General features: G+C 41.8%; 2 protein-coding genes across 2 annotated transcripts in view; both read right to left on the bottom strand.

Annotated features, from left to right (window-relative positions):
* Positions 1–2,651: 2,651 nt before the first annotated feature.
* LOC127197395 (murinoglobulin-2-like) lies at positions 2,652–4,978 on the bottom strand. Its single transcript, XM_051155293.1, has 4 exons — positions 4,803–4,978; positions 3,980–4,208; positions 3,182–3,308; positions 2,652–2,806 (listed from the first exon to the last, which is right to left on the bottom strand). Exons 1-4 carry the CDS (start codon positions 4,961–4,963, stop codon positions 2,667–2,669), a joined length of 657 nt encoding a protein of 218 aa, XP_051011250.1. The 5' UTR covers positions 4,964–4,978; the 3' UTR covers positions 2,652–2,666.
* Positions 4,979–5,858: 880 nt separating this feature from the next.
* The window catches only part of LOC127197668 (murinoglobulin-1-like), a 34,269-nt gene continuing 16,843 nt past the window's right edge, over positions 5,859–23,284 (bottom strand). Inside the window, exons 11-14 of the mRNA XM_051155647.1 lie at positions 9,942–10,219; positions 8,341–8,490; positions 6,100–6,261; positions 5,859–5,879 (exon numbers count right to left, since the gene is read on the bottom strand). Coding sequence (XP_051011604.1) covers positions 5,859–5,879; positions 6,100–6,261; positions 8,341–8,490; positions 9,942–10,219 — 611 coding nt within the window. The remainder of the gene's footprint in view (positions 5,880–6,099; positions 6,262–8,340; positions 8,491–9,941; positions 10,220–23,284) is intronic.

Below are 23,284 nucleotides of genomic sequence, written 5' to 3'. Positions count from 1 at the left end.
GGCATGTGGAGAAGGTTTTGTGTGTTTTTTATGGCTGAACCCAAGATATCACCTGGAAGTGAGAGGTGTGACATCAGAACAGCCATTATCTTCAGGAACAGAAATGACACCTGCAATAGGATTGCTTCTCAACGAGATGAAGGAATTTTTAGGGTGAGGTGTGCTGGGATAGAGACAAAAGAGGGATGTTGAAGAATTCCAGTGTAGTAGCTCAGAAACTATATATGGAATCACGGTGGGGGAGGAGAACTGGTAGTGACTATTGTCCCGAATCCTCCAGAGATGGATTGACTCACCCAACACAGAGAAATGGGCTCTGGCTGAATCGGTCACCACTGTCGGTGGGAGCACCAGGGACAAGTTTTCTGATAGCACAGCATCTTAATAAGCAGAACAAATGGGTAGGGCATCATCTCTGTTCTTTGCATTTGCAGAGTCCCCTAAGGCCCGTTGCTTTAGAACTGTGCCTTAAGCTTCGGGCTTTTTGCCTCCCTAGAAAAATGGTCTTAATATAAACATCACAAATCCATATTTCCTGGTACTTCTGGCTTGCCAAGCTTCACTGCCTCCCCTTCTATCACCTGTTGTATTGCCCAAAATGAACGTCCGAGTCTCTGTGGTCTGAAATCCTCTGCTTCTGTTGATGCCATATTTAGTTGTTCTAATAAACACACAAAGGTGTGTTTATTGGTTAAATTTTGGTTTAGGTAAATTGTGTGTGTGTGTGTGTGTTAGTTTGATATTAGTTAGTGTTTTCTGAGAATAGGGATCTTCAGTTTAGAAAATGCCTCCATAACATTGGCCTGTAGGCAAGTCTTGGTGCATTTTCTGTTTTAATAATTGTTGTGGCAGAGCCTGTCTCAGGATGGGTGGTACCTCATCTGAGCTCGTGGTGCTGTGGTGTATAAGAAAGCAACCTGAACAACTGAGGGAGAGCAAGGCATTCCTCCCCAGCTTCTGCTTCCATTCCTGCCCTCAGATTCCTGTCGTGTGTTCCCTTCATGAGGGACGATGACTGTGTAACTGAAATAAACCTTCCTCTCCAAGTTGCTTTTGGTCATGATGTTTCATCACAGCGATGGATAAGGCCATGTGTGAATCAACAGTTGGTATGGGAGATAAATTCCAAGCCAGCTTTTGCTCTTCCTGGGTTGCCTTGGGAGGTTTCACTGCTCACTCCCATGTTGCTGTCATAGATGGCTTTCCTATGGTCGGGGGAATAGATGGATGATTTTGTAAAAATGAAATATCAGGAGAACAGGAATTGGCCAATAGAAAGAATAGGGCGTTTGTTATCCTATCCTAAAAAATTAATATCCAGTGACCCTCTTCATACTCTTTCTTTCATGGAAAACATGTAAAGGATTTTGGTATTATACGCTGGTTTTATTCTACCCATTGTATTAGTAACTGTTACATTAGTTTATGCCCTTCACAAAGAAATTTGTTTTATTTAACCTCTTCTGTTAGCCTTCATCTAATAATGGATTTTATATTAAATTAAATCTATTGTTGTATTAATTTTTTTTTTGACAAATGTGTTTTGAGCAAGCACTACACCAACTCACTAATACAGGTGCCAGCAATGCAGTTGTCACTGTGAATGCACAGGCTCTGTCCTTATGTTTGTCCTTCAGAAGGAGCAGTGAGCTTCCCCCTCTGTGATATGCTGCTGTGTTTCCATTGCAATAGTCAGCTTTCAGTGAGGGCAGGGATAAAAGAGCAAGTCATAAAAACAACCACTAAAAGGAAATACTATGCTGAATACACATCACAATGTCACTTGGCTTATGGGTGGGATTTATTCTGTCATGAAAAAAATATATATTCATTCTGAAAATATTGTCTATATTCCCCCATTTTATTTTTTCTGTTTCCTTCTTTCCTTCCTTCCTTTCTTTTTTAGAAACTTTCAATTGTGACTTCTTTGCTATTCCCTATCCATAACTTTCTGAGCGCTGAGATGGGCTAGATGAAATTATCTCTGTGTTCCAAACAAAAAGGGCTTCGATGAGCTCTGAGTTCCTGTGGGACTATGACTATACCCTTGACAGCTGCCTCATGGTCAGTGACCTTTATGAGGCTCTTGGCTTTGCTGTTTATTTATTTTTAAGTGGTTATAAGGGGTACAGCATCCTGGTTTTCTTACAGGAATATTGCAAGAGATCTGTCCTCACCTGATGCACAGAAGAATGAACTGAAGGTGTGCTCCTTCCTAATTCCTTCAGGCTTGGACAAAAAGACAGAATGTTCAGACAAAAGAAATTACCGAGTATGCAAACACAAAAATGCTAGAGACTTTTTTTTGAGTGACAGTTTATTTCCTTGTGAGGCCATGGGCTAGAATCAGATGATTTAACTTTCCACCATATCAAGATTGGCATGCCAGGTCAAAAAGAAGGTAATAAGGAAAGATAATAAAAAGGAGGGGATGTGATAGGATCAGAAGGAAGAGGTTTAGCTCTAAGAAGATAAACTGGTATAGACCATCCCCCAGGCTTCAGTTAAGAGAGTAGGATGGGAAAAGAAACCAGAACATACACCGATTTAAAAGCATGGGCTTGCCACTTGCTATGACATATCTCAGGGTCATATGTTATGAACTTTTGTTTTTCATCTACATATAGTCAACACTGCTCCACTATCTGGACTCAGCACACTGCCAGTCAAGGAGGTCTACTCACCTCGACTATCAGGACTTTGACAACAGTGTCCCTTTTCCCTGTTTTAGGCACTGTGGGCACATCAGAGCCACAGGCCTCTGGGGACTGTCGTGCTTCTGCAGTCACAGAGAAATTCACATTCCCTGAAACACATGGTCCACAGAGATGAGCTCAGATGTGCCAGGAACTCGGCATCTGCCAAGCCCCAAAATCTGCAAGATATCCTCGGTCTGTGAGCAGTGCAAAGGCTTGCCCAGTATTTAAGGAGGTAAGCTGGGGCAGGTGTGGGGGCGCACTCCTTTATCCCAGCACTGGGAGGCAGAGGCAGGCTGATCTTTGTGAGGTAGAGGCCAGCCTGGTCTACAGGGAGAGGCCAGGGCAGCCAAGGCTCTGTGTAAGAGAAAGGTAAACTGACTGAAAGCTTTCTCTCGGGGACCCAATGGGAAGAAAGCAATTTAAGAAACCTTCCTACACTCACCCTTTTTTGGTAAAGTCTGCTTACAAAATTTTTCACTCACCTAAAGATTTGGGAGTTACCAACCAGAATTCGGTGTGCCTCCCATTGGCACAGAGGCAGTAAGAATCTTGGTCTTTTGCCACTGGGACAGCTGTGAAATCAGGAGAGGCTTCCAGCTCCACTCTCACCTATGGCGCCACAGGGGGGAACATGGGAGAGATGTTACCATATAAGGACAGCACAAATGCGTGGGAGGAGGTAGGTGAAAGAATGTGAAGGGTATTTGTGTTAAAAAGAGATCAGGAGGGGTGCTTTCGAAAAAACACTTGTTAAAATATCATGGATTTCATATGCACAAAGAAGTATACAATTTTATTTAGCTATCCCCATGTATTATCTACAAAACAAGTAGGGAGATAATTATATATTTCTCTATCTCTGTTTTATTTTGATGGCAGAAATATATTTACCGTACTAGATTTTTAACTACTAAAGTATACACCTGCCTCTAACAAAAGCAAAACCCACTGTAAACAGTACGCCATTTTCTCCTGACTAGAGCCTCATACATCTACATGGACTGTAGCTTTCAGTTGTCTACAGAGGCCTCATGGGACACCTTGTCTCTGTCAGTACAGCATACACTGTACCTAATACACCTAACACATCTTATGTAGAGTCCATACTGTTAAGCTCTGTGCTGTATATGTTTAGCTAGAGTCTAGGAATTGAGCATTTGGAACCAGTGCAGATGGATTTAGTACAGTCTTTTCCTTCCCTTCATTTAATTCTGTTATAATTTGCACACACTAATTGTCCTTGTCCCCTCTAGACAAGCTTAACTCAGAAAGGTGTTCACCCGGATGCACGAAGGAAGGTAGTTCTGCACAGTGGCCTTGAGCGTGAAGGCTTCTCCACGGATCACAGAGTAGGGCATCGTGAGCGCCACGAAGAAGGGCTGGAAGGCTTGGAGAGATACCACAGGGGAGAGGCCAAGTCCAGTGTCGTTGGACAGGCAGAGGGCTCCGGCCTTCCACTCAGTGATGGTGTCAGGGACCGTCACTTCCATGTCAGCTACTCCTGAGGAGCTGGGGAGGGAGAAGGTGAAGCACAGGAAGTGAGCACATCTGCTGGTTATTGCTGAGATGGTGACCATTAACCATGATGGAACACAGCCCCGCTGCGTCCTTCAGAGGAGTGATAGGAAGTGAACAGTGTAAACAGGACTCCAAATGGAGAAATAAAAGGTCTTTCTGCAGTCCTGTTTTCACAACTCAGATCATAGCCTATGGCCCTTCAAAGTCCTCATGTTAGTGGAAATTGGAACATAGATTTGAAGCTGTCTCTGAAGCCCCATCTCTGAAATACCATACAACAACTGTCGACCTGCATGGCCTACTCTATGTTGCAGTCTAGTGGCCTCCTCCATGTTGGACTGCCTCACTTATGGTGTTTCTGAATGGTTGTAAGCATCTAAAAGGTACATGATAAATTTTATGTACATTTTTTTCTGGGAGTGATGGAAATATATACATTTTATAATTGATGTGTTGATAGGGTATGTTTTTCTTAAGTTAGTCATTTCCTTTGTTTATGATACACCTTAATTAGAGAAACACTAGAAGACAAAAAAAAAAAAAAATTCAATCCCAGCCCAAATCATACAACTGGAAATTACTTACTTTACTGTGACTAAATCCCAGATCCAGGTTTCAGGAAAATATTTTCGAATAGTCTCAGCAACTGAATCTTCAAGCTGTGACTTCTCATGTGATGGAGATGTTCTTGGTCCAACGTGTGCAGGTACAGGTCCTCCAGGACCCCCAAGTACACCTAAGTACATGTGCTCTTTGACTCAATGCCTTTTCTTTGACTATTCTTACTTCTATTTGCAAGCCCTGGTTTTCCCATTACTGCTTCATCTCTATTCCTTGGGGAATTCTCTTCTCTTCTCATGACACATCTACAAAATGTTCTTCACACTTCACACACTGATTCTCTATTAGAGTAACTGTTGCATTTTCATTATTTTAAGGCAAAGAAGGAAGAGCCTTCAGCCTTCATCCTCCCTGTAGTACCAGCATGCATTTATGCACATTTTGCTCTGGTAAGTTCGGGTTCTTTGTCTCTTATTTGGATGCTATACATGCTCTACAATTTTATTATCACCTTTGATAAATAACTCACATCTATTTTTGTTCTGTAAATAAGCAATGGTTTGCTACTTTACCTGCTAGTGGTAAATAGTCGTACTCAAAACATAATTTGGGGTGTTTGATCTTCAAGTTGGTTAATGCCATTAAACCCATATCCTAGAAGAGAGGGTACTAATCAAGCAAAATATCTCAAAAATCTGAAAAAAAAAACTCCATGTGTATAAAAATTACAGTAACTAAATCAGATATAGTTTTACATTTTCAAGTAGGATTTCTGTTTGAATTGTGTTTTTCATACTCTCTAGAGAGTGCAGTGAGCAGCACAGAGCTCATAGTGAATATGCTTGGACTTTCTTTCTGATACAATGATGTTATTTTTTAAAAGGTGGTGCATACCTTCAATTCCAGCATTTGCCAGGCAGAGGCAGAGCAGAGGCAGGCAGATCTCTGTGAGTTTGAGGCCCACTTGGTCTACCTAGTGAGTTCTAGGACAGCCAGAGCTACATAGTGAGAGCCCGTCTCAAGAAAACAACAACAAAAACAACAATAATATAGTAATAATAATGATGATGATGATGTCACTCACCCATTCTGGGCCAGTTTCTTCAACAGAAAGAGAAAAAAAAATTAGCCTAGACTGGGCACTTACCAAGATGCAGTTTTTGGAATGCCTGGAATTGAACCCATGGTCTACCACATGTAAGGTGGATGGTCAGACAGTTATTTCAATCCCTGGACCGACTCTTAAATTCTTTACTGATAGAGTGTTTCATTAAACCTAAATAATTCACAGAGTAGCATGTTAGAGGACAATATGGCTTACGTCCAGGTATTCATAGACGTCTTTCTCATTTTCTTTTCTTAGTGGGTGTGCGACGCCCTTAAGGGCCTTATCTCTAGGCCAGACACAACGGTCTTCATCTTCGGGCAGCTGGTGGGAACTTGGTTTAGAGTCCTTGTGCTGCATTTCTGGCAGGTTGTATATCTGTAAAAACAGGGGACAAGGGGTCCTCTTTCTTGGAAGACGTGAAAAGAAAATCGTGTGATCACAGCAAATCACTTGGTGTTCAAGAAGCAGCTGCCATCATTGAAAGTACTGGCAACCTAGTACAGCCACTTTGGAAATCTATCTGGTGCTATCTCAGAAAAATGGGAATAGGGCTTCCTCAAGACCCAGCTATTCCAGTCCTTGGAATATACCCAGAAGATGCTCCAGCACACAACAAGAAAATTTGCTCAACCATGTTCATAGCAGCCTTATTCATAATAGCCAGAACATGGAAACAGCCTAAGTGTCCCTCAGTAGAAGAGTGGATAAAGAAACTGTGGTACATATACACTATGGAATACTACTCAGCTATTAAAAACAAGAAATTCCCGAAATTTGTGGATAAATGGATTGAGCTAGAAATGATCATAATGAGTGAGTTAACCCAGAAGCAGAAAGAATCAAATGGTATATACTAACTTATATCTGCATACTAGCCCAAGGGGCATGTCCCACAAAAGCCTTCACTTACCAGAAAACTGGGACAGAGGGGAAGGCATCCTATTGGGACTCTAAATGAGAGACGCATGGGAGAACAGCAAAATAAAAGGATACAGAGGGTCCTAGAAATCTACAAGTAGAACAATATGATAGGCAGATTTGGGCCCAGGGGTCCCGCTCAAACTAAGGCACCAGCCAAGGACAATACAGGAGGTAAACTTTAAACCCCTTCCCAGATCTAGCCAATGGTCAGAATATTCTCCACAGTTGAGTGGAGAGTGTGATATGACTTTCTCACGTACTATGGTGCCTCACATTTGACCATGTCCCCTGGAGGGGGAGACCTGGTGGCACTCAGAGGAAGGACAGCAGGTAGCCAAGAAGAGACTTGATACCCTATGAGAATATATAGGGGGAGGTAATCCCCCTCAGGAACAGTCATAGGGGAGGGGAATAATGGGAAAATGGGGGGGGGGGGAGGAATGGGAGGATACAAGGGATGGGATAAACTTTGAGATGTAACAAGAATAAATTAATAAAAAAAAAGATAAAAAAAAAGAAAGTACTGGCACCCAGATTGTGGGTAGGGCAGAGTGGTGGGAGCAAGGGAACGCCCTTCCTGCTTCTTGTCAGACCCTTCAGGCAGTACATGTGTTTAAAACTAAACACATTTAAAATATTTGTCAGCTACAACAATTGCTCAAGAAATCTTTTATTTAATAGATTAGGAGAAAGTAAAAATTCAGAAGAAAAACCTTTTAGTAGTATGCTTTCTAAAGCACTTTCTTCATGTGCACCATAGAAAATCTTGTAATTTAAATAAAATTAAATTCTGGTTTAATTTATGTGTTTGTTCAAGACTGGTAAGTTCCCAGCAGTATTTGGACTAAATATTTCTGTTTTTTAAATGTACATATGTACCATACATTTTAAAACATGATATTAGCCAGTGTCAATAATAATTTTTAAGCTATTACAGTGGCTATGCAACCATTCCTAATAAATCCTGTCTTAATTCAATATAAAGAAGAATTTCACTATCATTAACTTGGATGAGACTCCTGGAAATAGTTTATGGTTTTAGTTCTGCTTCTGAGAATTTTCAAAACAAGGTGAGGACCTTTTCTTTCAAAATTTAAAACATTATATCATTTTCTTATTTGGGGGACTCTTGAGATGTGTAAGATTCCATATGTATGAACCGTTTCCTTTGGCTCCCACAGGCAGCATCACTCTGAAAAGCTCCATCATGAGCATCTGAAAGGGAAAATCCACTACTGGAGTAAGATAGGAGCAGTAATGGCACAGAGAGCCTGGGTCACATGCAAGCTTTATAGCTTACTGACTGCTTTACTTCCTGGTTTGTCTTGAGTTTATTGGCTGAAGTTTTCTGAGGTGTTCTTTGGGATCGTATAATGTGGAGCTCCCTTATAGATGTCCTTAGCATTAAACGCAGTATACATACGTTCAAGAGCCCTAGTGGCTGAATGATCACTGCTTTATGCAGACAGGGGCTCCTCCTGCTCTGAGCCTCTGGGCTTGGTCTTTCTTGGGCAGAAGCTGACCAGGACTCACCCAGGAAGGAGAGAGCTCAGCTTCAGGCTTCAAGAGCAACACGCTTTGGTCCACTGCTCTCAGGCCACAGAGGGACTGAGGAGAAGCTGTGACATGCAGATGGGCCTGTGAGGCAGGAAGACTTTGGGCTGGCTTGAAGCTTAGGTCCACCTGCGGGAAGGGAACTCAAGCTTAGCAGGGGTTCTGCCACATGGAGTCATTGTGTAACTCTGCACTGCATGTCGGTTTCTCCAGGCTGTGAAAACTTCCAGAAGTTTAGCTGAGGCTCTTAGCCTCCCTCTTCTCCACTGGGAATGATTTAGGAAAGCAAGAGATGTGTCAAACTCTGAAGCAAAAAAAAAAAAAAAATGTCCATTTTGGCTTCCTGAAAGTCTTGCAAATGGATCATTTTTGGTATGTGTGCACATGCAATGATTGAGTGTGGTGTAAAGCATACATGTGCGTAGGTGCATGTACCCATGTGTCCAGCAGAGGGCAGTGGAGGGTGTGGGTGGCCTGCTTTCATTCTGTACCTCATTCTCTTGAGACTCTCAAGATCCTGGAGCTAAATGGGCAGCCAGCAATTCCCAGTAATTCTCCTGCCTCTGACCTCCACAGCATTGGGGCTATGGGAGCCTCCAGTCATGCCTCACTTTTTTACCTGAGTGCTGTTATCGGAACTCAATGCGGCAAGCGCTTGGGAGTCCCAAAGTTATTCCATTTTAAGGGCCTTTTCACGATAAGTCTTATACCTGGGATGGAAAAAACAGTATTCTTTTTTGTTTCTGAGACAGGGTTTCTCTGTGTAGCCTTGGCTATCCTAGACTCGCTTTGTAGATTAGGCTGGCCTTGAACTCACAGTGATCTGCCTGCCTCTGCCTCCCGATTGCTGGGACTAAAGGCGTGTGCCACCACTGCGAGGCTGAAAATCAGTATTCTAATTGGAAATGTGTCTACATTTGTCTCTTTCTCTCATCTATCTATCTATCTATCTATCTATCTATCTATCTATCTATATATCTATCATTTGTCTATTGGTCTATCTATCTATCTATCTATCTATCTATCTACTAACTTTGTCTGGCCATTTCTGTCACTCATTTCTCAATTCTTCCTATTTAATTTCAGCGGAGTGAGGCAAACAGCTGTGGCCCGGGCTGTATTGAAAGGAGGATCCTATTACTGGTCTTGCATGAAATTATGTAACATGTAGGGTCTATGAGATGGCTCAGTGGGTAAAGGCAGCTGCTGTCAAGCCTGGTGACCTGAGCTTGGTATTCTGGACTCATGTGGAAGAAGAAAACAGACTTCTCAAAAGTTCTATGCATTCATATGCACACGTGCACAGGTAGATAAAAACAATAAAAGAAATTTGACTTAGTTTGTTATTAAGGATTCGGTTCCCCTCTCTTGCTTCCCCACTTCTTTGCTTCTTTCCTCTTCAGCTTCCAACAGTTTTGGAGGTTTGTGAATTGAAATCTGGCTCTCTGGTGCTGTACACATCTTTGACACCGAGGCAAACACCAATTACAGGATTTGGTTTACTTATCTGAAATCTGTGTCCTTAAAACATTCTAACCACCTCCTTTTAAGATAGAATTTTTAGGAAACAAGCTCCTCACTTTGTTTAGAAGACACTTTTCAATTTCAAATTTTGCAGAATCTGCAATCACTTCTTCATCAGGCAAGATGGCATAGATGAGCAATTTAGCCACAGGGGCCATGCCGAACTCCACAGGGATCTCCAAGGTAAAGTTCCCTTTCTCTTGAGCTAAAGGGAATGGGAGGAGATGGTAATGGATCAGAATGCTGACAGGAAAACCCAGATGACTAAACACAGGGATTTGAAGGATTTTCCATGGGTGGAAGATGCTCTTACTGTTCTGTGGTTGTTTGCATACTAATGACCTCAGGAAAGTATAGGGAGCTCACTGCAAGATACCCCCCACTAAAGCGTTCACCATAAAATTATAGTTAACCACACACTAACAGTTTGTCTCTTCTATACCTCAGCATCCCAAAAAACATCTGTTAGCAATTCCTGTTATAAAAAAGGATGAAACACCTCGACTGATGTTTTATTTATTATTTAGATAAGAGGAAAAATAATAGAGATGACAGCCTGGTACTCTGGGAGCTGAAAACCAATGGCCATCTCAGAGGAGCAAGCCATACTTGACAATTGTAAGCATATCTTTGTTGTTACACTATTTTTCTCATGGCAATATTCACAGTATTTACATTTCTTGAGAGAAAATTATGCAATTGAAGTCGCTGCTATTTTTGTGGAAGCTGAGGAGATTACAAAACCTTCTGTGATCCCCCCTTTGTGTTTGAGGAAGAACTAGCTGGATATTTTATTAAATATCTAAATAGTTTTTATAATTGGTCAGTGACAAAGAAGCTCCCATTTAAGTAAATTTGTTGAGCATCAATTAAATATCTGCCACTTCAAGAAAGAAATTGGAAAATATCTGTGACATCACATATGTAAATCCATGTATTTCATGTGCTTGATATTCCAAATGAAGAGAAATCAATAATAAACAGGTAACTCATAAGAAATATGTTTGCATGTGGCAAGTGTCATTTGTGAAGGGAAGGATGGCAAGATGATGAGCAGCGAGAATACCAGGATCCAGTGTTAACTTGGGGTTTAAATAGGAGCAGGTAGAAGAGGCCTGATTAAGAGAGTGACAATTGGAGGTTCCAAGATGGCGTCGACCAGAATACAACTTTTCTGATCTACTGCATGGAGACCAGGGACTTGAATGGAGCCACAGACTGCTGGATCTTGAGAACTGTAGGTGAGTGGGATCCCAAACTCCGCAGACCACTGGTGGGCCTGGCCTCAGGACAAGCAACAGTGGGTCCTGAGCCCACTCCCCAGATGTGCTAGAATGGATCCCACATGTGGGCTGCAGCTGGCCTATATAGCACAAACTTGCTGTGTGGGGAGGTGGTACTCTGGAGCCTCTGGACTGAGGAGTCTCAGGCAATAGCGAGAAAGTGCTCTTGGATCCCTCCTCCCACCCCACGCCAAACTGCGGAGGTCCCCCAGGCCGAGTGGAAACACAGGCAGCCGGGCCCAGCAAAAACAGCTAGAGTGGACGTGCAGCTTGCGGGATGTCCTGGGCCCAATCTAGAACTGGTCACAACATACTGAGCCTACAAACAAGGGCAGTTAGAAACCAGCTTGGACTGCTCCCACAGGCCCAGCAGGATCTCCCATGCTATTGGGAGAGATTGGTCACCCCTGTGTTGTCTAATCGCTGAGATAAAAAGTGACTACAGCTCTGAGGACCTGTGAGCAGTCCTGGCTACAGGGTTGCAGAAAGTGCAGGCACCCTGGAGCCTGCCTGGGGGCTAAAATGGTCCTGTGTCCGGGCTGCTGAGTACTGATCCTGCACTCTCCAACAGACAGATCCTAACTGGATCAGCTCCCACAGACCCAGCAGGATCTCCAATGCTCTCAGGAGAGGCTGGACACTTCTGCAGTGTTTAGAGGCAGAGCTAAAAGACAGCTATAGCCCAGAAGATCTGATCCAGCTGGTGTCTTGGATACAAAGCAACAGGAAGGACAGGCAGCTGGGACCAACCTACCCAACCAGAGCGCTTGTGTGCTGACCTTGTTCTAGGTCCTAAAACATCTGATCTGAATTACAGCAGTAAGGTGAAAGGAGCCAGACAGACACCTACTTCTGCTGACTCAGTCTGGAGCCTAAGGTGTAGAGCAAAATCTCCAGGAGTGTAAACCAAATCACCTGCCTGTTCTAGGGAAATACTCCCTGATCCCCACAGGCAAGGGCACACAACCTATAATCATTCACCAACTATCCACTCTCAACCAGTGAAGGACACCAGAAGCTACCTCCCAAGATCAGAGACACCAAAATGACAAGAGGACAGCGAAAGAACACAAACAAAACCCAAAACAGTTTGGCATCTCCAGATCCCAGCAATCCCAATGAAAGCAACCCAGAGAACCCAAACACAATTGAAATACAAGAAAATGACCTCAAGTCCTTAGTAAGGGAGATGATAATGGAAGAAACCAATAAAATCTGTAAACAACTGCAGGAGGATACAAATAATTGGGTTGAAGACATAAAAAAGTCATATAGAGAGGCACTGGAAGAATTTCAGGAAAATACAAACAACCAGATGAAGGAAATCATTAAAACAGTTCAAGATCTGAAGATAAAAATGGAAGCTATGATAAAGGAACACACAGAAGAAGAACTTGATAGAGAGGCCTCAGAGAAGAAAGCAAGCATCTCAGAGGTGACCTTATCTAACAGAATCCAAGAAATGGAGGAACGAATATCAGGACTTGAATACACAATTGTAGAACTTGAAACGACCATCAAAGAAAATGCTAAATCTGAAAAGTTCCTGATACAGAACATCCAAGAAATCAAGGACACCATGAAAAGATGAAACTTGAGAATAATAGGTATTGAAGAAAGAGAGGATAGCAGACTTCACAGCCCAGAAAATATCTTTAACAAAATCACAGAAGAAAAATTTCCCAACCTGAAGAAGAAGATGCATATGAGCATACAAGAGGCCTACAGAACACCAAAAAGAATAGACCAGAAAAGAAAATGCTCCCGCCACATAATAATAAAAACAAAATATACAGAACAAGGGAAAAATATTTAAAGCAGCAAGAGAAAAAATGCCAAGTAACATACGATGGCAAAACTACCAGAATTACACCCGACTTCTCAGCAGAGACCATGAAAGCCAGAAGGGCCTGGACAGAGGTCCTGCAAACCCTAAGAGAATACAGATGCCACGCCAGATGGAGAAAACAAGATATTCCATGATGAAAACAAATTCAAACAGTACCTATCCTCAAATCTGGCTTTACAGAAGTTACTAGAAGGAAAACTCCACCCCAAAGGGTCAAAATATAACCAAAACTATATAGGAAATAGGTAACTACACCATCACAAAATCACAACCACACAAACTCTTGACTGTAACAAACAGCTAAAATGAAGGGACTTAACAGTCACTCATCATTAATATCTCTCAACATCAATGGTCTCAATTCTCCAATAAAAAGACACAGACTAACTGAGTGGATGCATGAACATGACCCAATATTCTTCTGCATTCAAGAAACACATCTCACCCACAAGGGCAGACATTACATCAGAGTTAAAGTTTGGGGAAAAATATTCCAAGCAAATGGTCACAAGAAGCAAGCTGCTGCAGCCATTCTATTAACTAACAACATAGACTTTCAAATAAAATTAATCAAAAGGGATGAGGAAGGACACTTCGTACTCATCAGAGGTAAAGTCAACCAAGAAGACATCACAATTTTGAACATCTATACTCCCAATACAAGAGCACCCACATTTGTGAAAGAACTATTAACAAAACTTAAACCACTCATCGATCCCCACACATTAGTAGTGGGAGTCTAACACTGCACTTTCACTGAAGGATAGGTCTTTGAATCAGAAACTAAGCCAGGAAATAACTTCATTAACCAACATCATGAATCAAATGGATCTAACAGATATCTACAGAACTTTTCACCCAAATGCAAAGGATTATACCTTCTTCTCAGAACCCCATGGAACATTCTCTAAAATTGATCACATAGTAGGTCACAAAGCAAGCCTCAACGGATACAAGAAGATTGAAATAATACCTTGTATCCTATCAGATCACCATGGTCTAAGGCTGGACTTCAACAACAATAGAAATAACAAAAAACCTACACACACATGGAAACTAAACAACTGTCTACTTAATGATACCTGGGTCAAGGAAGAAATAAAGGACTTCCTGAAATTCAATGAAAATGAATGAACAACATACCCAATTTTGTGGGACACAATGAAATCGGTGCTAAGAAGAAAATTCATAGCACTAAGTGCCTTTAGATAGAAAATGGAAACATCCTACATAAACAACTTAATGACATGTCTGGAAGCCCTATGGAAAAAAAAAGCAGGGAATTCCAAGATGGCGCCAACTCCGAGGAGACCAGAGACATAAGTGGAGCAACAGATTGCTGGACTTTGAGAACTGTAGGTGAGTGGGGCCTCCAAAGGCCACAGACCAAACAGGGGGCCTACCCCCCTGGGTCAAGCAACATCCCGGAGGTACTAAACACACTCCCCAAACTCTGGAACGGAATCCACATGCAAACTGCAGCCTGTATAAAAAGCACAGTCTCGCTGTTTAGGGAGGGGATTTTCAGGAGTCCCCAGCCAGAGGAGTCTCAGTGAAGAGGGTGAATCTGCCCTAGGTCCTCCTTCCACACCACCCCAAACTGCGGAGGATACCTGCCTAGGCAGAGTGGAAACACAAAGAGACCCAACAGAGACAGCTAAAGCGGGACTGCAGCTTGCTGGCCTTCCGGGGCCCAACCTAACACCTATCATAGCGGACTGAGCCTGCAAACAGAGGCAGTGAGAAACCAGCTTGGACTGCTTCCACAGACCTATCAGGAGACATGGGTCATGCCTACAGCAATAGCTGATCATCATAGCCCTGCGGGAAGACCGGGTTTCGCTGGCTTCCCAGAGTTCGGCAACCCTATTGTTCCTACCCAGCCGCTAGGCACTGGCTCTGCACTCCCCGAACAAAGGAGCCTACCCAGAGCTCCTGGCCCTGAGCAAGGCAGGAACTCCCACATTTTAGGGAGACAAGACGTGGGTGGGTCGTGGTTGCAGTGTCTAATTGCTGTCCTAGAGCGTTAGAGCAGTGCCATAGCCCAGCAGGAAGATCTGGTTCCACGGGCAACCGCCAGAGCTCTGCAACCCTAGACTCCCTAACTTCCCAGCTGCAAGGCTCTGGCCCTGCACCCCCGGATCGAGAGAACCTAGCTCGTGCTCAGGGCCCTGAGCAAGGCAGGCACTCTCACATTATCAGGAGATGAGATGTGGGAGATGTGGGTCGGTCATGTTTGCAGTGTCTAATTGCTGACCTAGAGCGTTAGAGGAGTGCCATAGTCCGGCGGGAAGACCTGGTTCCGCGGGCGACCACCAGAGCTCTGCAATCCTAAGCTCCCTAACCTCCCAGCTACAAGGCTCTCACCCAGCACTCCCCGAATGAGAGAGCCTAGCTGAGGCTCCTGTCCCCAACAAGGCAGGTACTCTCACATTATCGGGAGACAAACCGTGGGTCTGGCTCGCAGTGTCTAATTGCTGACCAAGAGCGACCTTGGTCCCTCCAGGCATATAATTCTGGGAGAGGTTGGACACCGCTACAGGGTATAGAGACAGAGCTAAAAGACAGCTACACCCCCAGATGATCTGAACTACCTGGGGTGTGGACTACAAAGCCACAGGAAGGACAGGCAGCTGGGATCAACTTACACAACCAGAACGTTTGTGTGTGGACCTTATTCTAGGTCCCAAAACTGCTGTTCTGAATTACAGCAGTAAAGTCCAAACAGATATCTACTCTGGCTGACTCAGCCTGGAGCCAAAGGTGCAGAGGAAAATCACGAGGAGTGAAACCAGATCACCTACCTGTTCCACGGAAATACTCTCTGATCCCCACAGGCAAGAGCACCTGAGCTATAATCAGTCATCAATTAACCACTCTCAACCAGCAAAGGTCACTACAAAATACCTTGCAACATCAGAGCCATCAAAATGACAAGAGGGCAGCAAAAGAACACTAACAAAAACCAAAACAATTTGGTATCTCTGGATCCCAACAATCCCAATGAAAACAACCTAGAGAACCTAACAGCAATGGATAGGCAAGAAAATGAGCTCAAGTCCTTAGTAAAGAAGATGATAATGGAAGAAACAAATAAAATCTGTAAACAAATGCAGGAGGAGGCAAACAAGAGGGCTGAAGAGTTAAAAGAGTCATATAAAGAGGCACTTGAAGAATTTCAGAAAAATATAAATAACCAGATGATGGAAATCATTAAAACAGTACAAGACATGAAGATAAAAATGGAAGCTATGATGCAGGAACACACAGAAGAAAAACGTGATCAAGAGGCATCAAAGAAGAAAGCAAACATCTCAGAGGTGGCCTTATCTAACAGATTGCAAGAAATGGAAGAACGAATATCGGGACTTGAAGATACAATCGCAGAACTGGAAACAACCATTCAGGGAAATGCTAAATCTGAAAAGTTCCTAACACAGACCATTCAAGAACTAAAAGACAACATGAAAAGATGAAACTTGAGAATAATAGGGATACAGGAAAGAGTAGATAGCCGACTCCACAGCCCAGAACACATCTTTAATCAAATAATGGAGGAAAAATTTCTCAATTTGAAAAAAGAGATGCATACGAGCATACAAGAGGCCTACAGAACACCAAATAGAATAGACCTGAAAAGAAAATCTTCCCACCACATAATAATAACAACACAAAATATACAGAACAAGGAAAAAATATTGAAAGCGGCAAGAGAAAAGGGCCGAGTAACATATGAAGGCAAACTGTTGGGAGCCGAGAGACCCTGGCTGAGCTGAGAGACCCTGGTTGCGTTGAACTCCAGCTGACCCTTTCCAGCCAGCCTATACAGAAAGAACTTATCAAACATTTTGCCTGGCAACGGACAAACCGCAAACGTCGTGCTTGGCCCCAGGAGAGGGAACTTGGCCCTGAGAAAAGGAACACTCAGCATACCGTGGCTTTGTAGCCTTTCACAGGAGTCACGGTACATGAACATCTGATGTGCTGTGGTCTCTGGGAGAGGACTGCGGGCCACCTGTCTTCTCCCCCCGCCCCATACATTGTCCCAGGGGTTCCTACCCCAGAAGATTCTGTACTCTCCCACTGCTCTCCCTCCTTCCCCCGCCCTTCCTGAAGCACACTTTAAAAATCATACACCTGCTTTCAGTAAATGACTCTTGATAAGACCAACCTTTCAAGAGTCGTGTCTCTCTCCCGCCCTATTCTTCATTTACAGGCCGCGACCCCCTTCGAGAACCCGAAAAACTAAACCCGCGGGATGGGGACAGCAAACCTATCAGAATTACTCCTGACTTCTCAGCAGAGACCATGAAAGCCAGAAGGGCCTGGACAGAGGTGCTGCAAACCCTAAGAGAATACAGATACCAGGCAAGACTACTATATCCTGCAAAATTATCAATAACCATTGATGGAGAAGACAAGTTATTTCATGACAAAAACAAATTCAAACAGTACCTAGCCACAAATCCGGCTTTACAGAAGCTATTAGAAGGAAAACTCCACCACAACTGGTCAAACTACAACCAAAACTACATAGGAAATAGGTAAATATACCATTGCAAAATCACAACCTCACAAAATCTTGACTGTTACAAATACCAAAAATGAAGGGACTTACCAATCACTGGTCATTAATATCTCTCAACGTCAATGGTCTCAACTCCCCCAATAAAAAGACACAGACTAATGGAGTGGATGCATAAACATGACCCAACATTCTTCTGCATTTAAGAAATACACCTCAACCACAAGGACAGACATTGCCTCAGAGTAAAAGGTTGGGGAAAAATATTCCAAGCAAATGGTCACAAGAAACAAGCTGGGGTAGCCATTCTAATATCTATAAAATAGACTTTCAACCAAAATTAATCAAACGAGATAAGGATGGTCACTTCGTACTCATCAAAGGTAAAGTCAACCAAGAAGACATCATGATTTTGAACATCTATGCTCTGAATACAAGGGCTCCCACATTTGTAAAAGAGTTATTAACAAAGCTTGCCCCACTCACTGATACCCACACATTAATAGTGGGAGACTTCAACACCCTTCTTTCACTCAAGAATAGGCCTTGATTCAAAAACTAAGCCGGGAAATAACCTCATTAATGAATGTCATGAAACATATAGATCTAACAGATATCTACAGAAACTTTCCACCCAAATGCAAAGGATTATACCTTTTTCTCAGCACCCCATGGAACGTTCTCTAAAATTGATCACATAGTTGGTCATGAAGCAAACCTCAATAGATACAAGAAGATTGAAATAATACCTTGTATCTTATCAAATCACCATGGTCTAAGACTGGACTTCAACAGCAACAGAAATAACAAAAAGCATACTAACACGTGGAAACTAAACAACTTTCTACTTAATGACACATGGGTCACAGAAGAAATAAGGGAAGAAATAAAAGACTTCCTGAAATTCAATGAAAATGATGGAACAACATACCCAAATTTGTGGGACACATTGAAAGCAGTGCTAAGAGGAAAATTCATAGCACTAGGCACCTTCAAAAAGAAAAAGGAATCATCCCACATAAACAATCTAACAACACATCTGGAAGCTCTACAAAAAAAAGAAGCAGAAACACCCAAGAGGAGTAGATGCCTAGAAATAATCAAACTCAGGGCTGAAATCAATAAATTAGAAACAAAGAGAACAATCCAAAGAATCAACAAAACCAAGAGCTGGTTCTTTGAGAAAATTAACAAGATAGACAAACCGTTAGCCAATCTAACTAAAAGACAGAGAAACACTATCCAAATTAACAAAATCAGAAATGAAAAGGGAGACATAACAGACACTGAAGGAATGCAAAGAATTGTAAGAACCTACTTTAAAGGCATTTATGCCACAAAATTCGAAAATTTAAGGGAAATGGACAAATTTCTCTACTGATTCCATTTGCCAAAATTGAACCAAGACCAGATAAACAAATTAAATAGCCCTATTTCACCTATAGAAATAGAAGCAACCATTGATAGTCTCCCAACCAAAAAAAGCCTAGGGCCAGATGGTTTCAGCGCAGAATTCTATACTAGTCCTTCAAAGAGGAGCTAATACTGATACTATTCAAGCTATTCCAAAAGATAGAAATGGACGGAATACTACCAAATTCCTTCTATGAGGCCACAGTCACATTGATACCTAAACCCCACAAACACCCAACAAAAAAAAGAGAATTTCAGACCAATTTCTCTTATGAACATTGATGCAAAAATACTCAACAAAATACTCTCAAAGCAAATACAACAGCATATCAAAGACATCATTCACCATGACCAGGTAGGCTTCATTCCAGGCATGCAGAGATGGTTTAACATATGGAAATCCATCAATGTAATCCATCAAATAAACAAACTGAAAGAGAAAAACCACATGGTCATCTCTTTAGATGCAGAAAATGCATTTGACAAAATCCAACACGCATTTATGTTTAAAGTTCTGGAGAGATCGGGAATACAAGGCACTTATCTAAACATAATAAAGGCTATATACAGCAAACCAATAGCCAACATTAAATTAAATGGAGAGATACTCAAGGAAATCCCTTTAAAATCGGGAACCAGACAAGGCTGCCCTCTGTCCCCATATCTCTTCAATATAGTTCTTGAACTTCTAGCCAGAGCAATACAGCACCAAAAGGAGATCAAGGGGATCCAAATGAGAAAGGAAGAAGTCAAATTATCCCTATTTGCAGATGATATAAGTGACCCACAAAATTCCACCAGAGAACTCCTACAGCTGATAAACACCTTCAGCAAGTTGGCAGGATACAAAATAAACTCAAAAAAGTCAGTAGCTTTCCTGTATACAAATGACAAACAGGCAGAGGAAGAAATTAGAAAAACTACTCCCTTCACGATAGCCACAAACAACATAAAATATCTAGGAGTAACTTTAACCAAGCAAGTGAAGGACTTATTCGAAAAAAACTTCAAACCTCTGAAGAAAGAGATTGAAGATGACATCAGAAGATGGAGGGATTTACCTTGTTCCTGGATCGGGAGAATCAACATAGTAAAAATGGCCATCTTACCAAAAGCAATTTACAGATTCAACACAATCCCTATCAAAATAGCTACAAAATATTTTGAAGATATTGAAAGATCAATTCTCAAATTCATATGGAGAAATAAAAAACCCAGAATAGCAAAAACAATCCTATACAATAAAAGATCCTCCGGAGGAATCTCCATACCTGATTTCAAGCTGTACTACAGAGCAACAGTAATAAAAACAGCATGGTACTGGCAAAGTAATAGGCCGGTGCATCAATGGAATCGAATTGAAGACCCGGAGATGAATCCACACACATTTGCTCACTTGATTTTTGACAAGAAGCCAAATCTATTCAATGGAAAAATGATAGCATCTTCAACAAATGGTGCTGGTCTAACTGGATGTCTACATGTAGAAAAATGCAATTAGACCCTTATTTGTCACCATGCACAAAACTCAAGTTCAAGTGGATTAAAGACCTCAACTTAAAACCAGAGACATTAATCCAGTTAGAAGAAAAAGTGGGGAAGAGCCTGGGACACATAGGCACAGGAAACAACTTCCTGAACAGTACACCAACAGCCCAGGCCTTAATGTCAACAATTAATAAATGGGACCTCATGAGGCTGAGAAGTTTCTGTAAGGCAGGAGACACTGTCAGTAGAACTAAGCGACAGCCTACAGACTGGGAAAAGATTTTCACCAACCCTTCATCTGACAAAGGTTTAATATCCAAAATATATGAAGAACACAAGAAATTAAACAACACAAAACCAAACAACCCAATTGTGAAATGGGGCTTGGAACTTAACAGAGAATTCTCAGCAGAGGAATATCAAATGGCCAAGAAACACTTAAAGAAATGCTTGTCCTCGTTAGTCATCAGAGAAATGCAAATCAAAATGACACTGAGATTCCATCTTACACCTATCAGAATGGCTAAGATCAAAAACTCAAGTGACACCACATGCTGGCGAGGATGTGGAGAAAGAGGAACACTCCTTCATTGATGGTAGGAATGCAAACTAGTACAACCACTTTGGAAATCTATCTGGCGCTTTCTCAGAAAAATGGGAATAGGGCTTCCTCAAGACCCAGCTATTCCACTCCTTGGAATATACCCAGAAGATGCACTACCACACAATAGGGACATATGCTCAGCCATGTTCATAGCTGCTTTATACATAATAGCCAGAACATGGAAACAGCCTAAGTGTCCCTCAGTAGAAGAATAGACTAAGAAACTGTGGTACATTTACACGATGGAATACTACTCAGCTATTAAATACAAGGAATTTCCGAAATTTGTGGACAAATGGATTGATCTAGAAATTACTATAATGAGTGAGTTCACCCAGAAGCAAAAAGAGACAAATGGTATATACTCACTTATATCAAAACACTAGTCCAAGGGATACGTCCCATGAAAAATTTTACTTACCAAGAAAGTGGGTCAGAGGAGAGGACATCCTATTGAGACTTTAGGCGAGAGTAACATGGAAGAATAAGGAAATAGTAGGACCTACAGGGTCCAGGAAACCTACAAGAAGAACTTTATGATAGGCAGATCTGGGTCCTGGGGTCCTCCTCAAACTAAGGCACCAACCAAGGAGAATATAGGCATTAAACTTCGAACCCCTACCAAGACCTAGGCAACAATCATGATATTCTCCACCGTTGAGTGGAGAGTGAGATCTGACTCTCACACGAACTCTGGTGCCCCTTTTCTGACCATGTCCCCCGGATGGGGAGACCTGGTGGCACTCAGGGGAAGGATAGCAAGTTACCAAGAAGAGACTCGATATTCTAAGAGCTTATATAGGGCGAGGAGGTCTCCCTCAATCACAGACATAGGGGAGGGGAGAAGGGGGGAAGTGGGAGTGAGGGAAGAATGGGAGGAAACAGGGGAAGGGCTAACAATTGAGATGTAATATGAATAAAATAATAAAATGGAAAAAAAAGCAGAAACACCCAAGAGGAATAGACAACTGGAAAAAAATCAAACTCAGGGCTGAAATCAATAAGTTAGAAAGAAAGGGAATAATTCAAAGAGTCAACAAAATCAGGAGCTGGTTCTTTGAGAAAATCAACAAGATAGACAAACCGTTAGCCAAACTAACTAAGAGACAGAGAAACGCTATCCAAATCAACAAAATCAGAAATTAAAAAGAAGACATAACAACAGACACTGAATAAATACAAAAAATGATAAGAACCTACTTTAAAGTCATTTATGCCACAAAAATTGAAAATCTAAGGGAAATAGATAATTTTCTGGACTGATTCCATTTGCCAAACTTGAATCAAGATCAGATAAACAAATTAAATAGCCCTATTTTGCCTATAGAAATAGAAGCAATCATTGATAGTCTCCCAACTAAAAAAAGCCCAGGGCCAGATGGCTTCAGTGCAGAGTTCTATGAGACCTTCAGAGATGAGCTAATACCGACACTCTTCAAGGTACTCCAAGAGATAGAAATGGATGGAACATTACCAAATTCTTTCTATGAGGCCGTAGTCACGTTGATACCTAAACCCCACAAAGACAAACAAACAAACAAAAAAAAGAGAACTTCAGACCAATTTCTCTTATGAACATTGATGCAAAACTACTCATTAAAACACTCACAAAACGAATACAAGAACACATCAAAGACATCATTCACCATGACCAGGTAGGCTTCATTCCAGGCATGCAGGGATGGTTTAACACACAGAAATCCATCAATGTAATCCACCATATAAACAAACTGAAAGAGAAACCCACATGATCATCTCCTTAGGTGCAAAAAAAAAAAAAAAAAAAAAAAAAAAAGGCATTTGACAAAAATCCAACACCCATTCATGTTTAAAGTTCTGGAGAGATCAGGAATACAAGGCACATACCTAAATGTAATAAAGGCTATATATAGCAAGCTAATAGCCAATATCAAACTAAATGGAGAGATACTGAAAGAAATCCCTCTAAAATCGAGGACCAAACAAGGCTGCCCACTTTCTCCATATCTCTTCAATATAGTTCTTGCAGTGTTAGCCAGAGCAATAAGACAACAAAAGGAGATCAAGGGTATCCAAATGGGAAAAGAAGAAGTCAAATTATCCCTATTTGCAGATGATATGATAGTGTATATAAGTGACCCCCAAAATTCCACCAGAGAACTCATACAGATGATGAACACCTTCAGCAAATTGCCTGGATACAAATTTAACTAAAAAATGTCAGTAGCTTTCCTATATACGAATGACAAACATGCAGA

The sequence above is a fragment of the Acomys russatus genome, chromosome 13 (assembly GCF_903995435.1).
Source record: "Acomys russatus chromosome 13, mAcoRus1.1, whole genome shotgun sequence".
NCBI classification, from domain to species: Eukaryota; Metazoa; Chordata; class Mammalia; order Rodentia; family Muridae; genus Acomys; species Acomys russatus.
The sequence above is the reverse complement of the archived record's forward strand: the minus strand, read 5'-3'. Positions and strand labels throughout refer to the sequence as shown.

What these genes read in the sequence shown, in the direction of transcription:
- LOC127197395 (XM_051155293.1), bottom strand. Translation starts at nt 4,963, where the DNA reads ATGTACTTAGGTGTACTTGGGGGTCCTGGAGGACCTGTACCTGCACAC. An exon ending in TGGGATTTAGTCACAGTAAA is followed by an intron (nt 4,209 to 4,802) that starts GTAAGTAATTTC and finishes CTCCCTCCCCAG; the next exon opens with CTCCTCAGGAGTAGCTGACA. An exon ending in ACCTTCCTTCGTGCATCCGG is followed by an intron (nt 3,309 to 3,979) that starts GTGAACACCTTT and finishes GTGGCGCCATAG; the next exon opens with GTGAGAGTGGAGCTGGAAGC.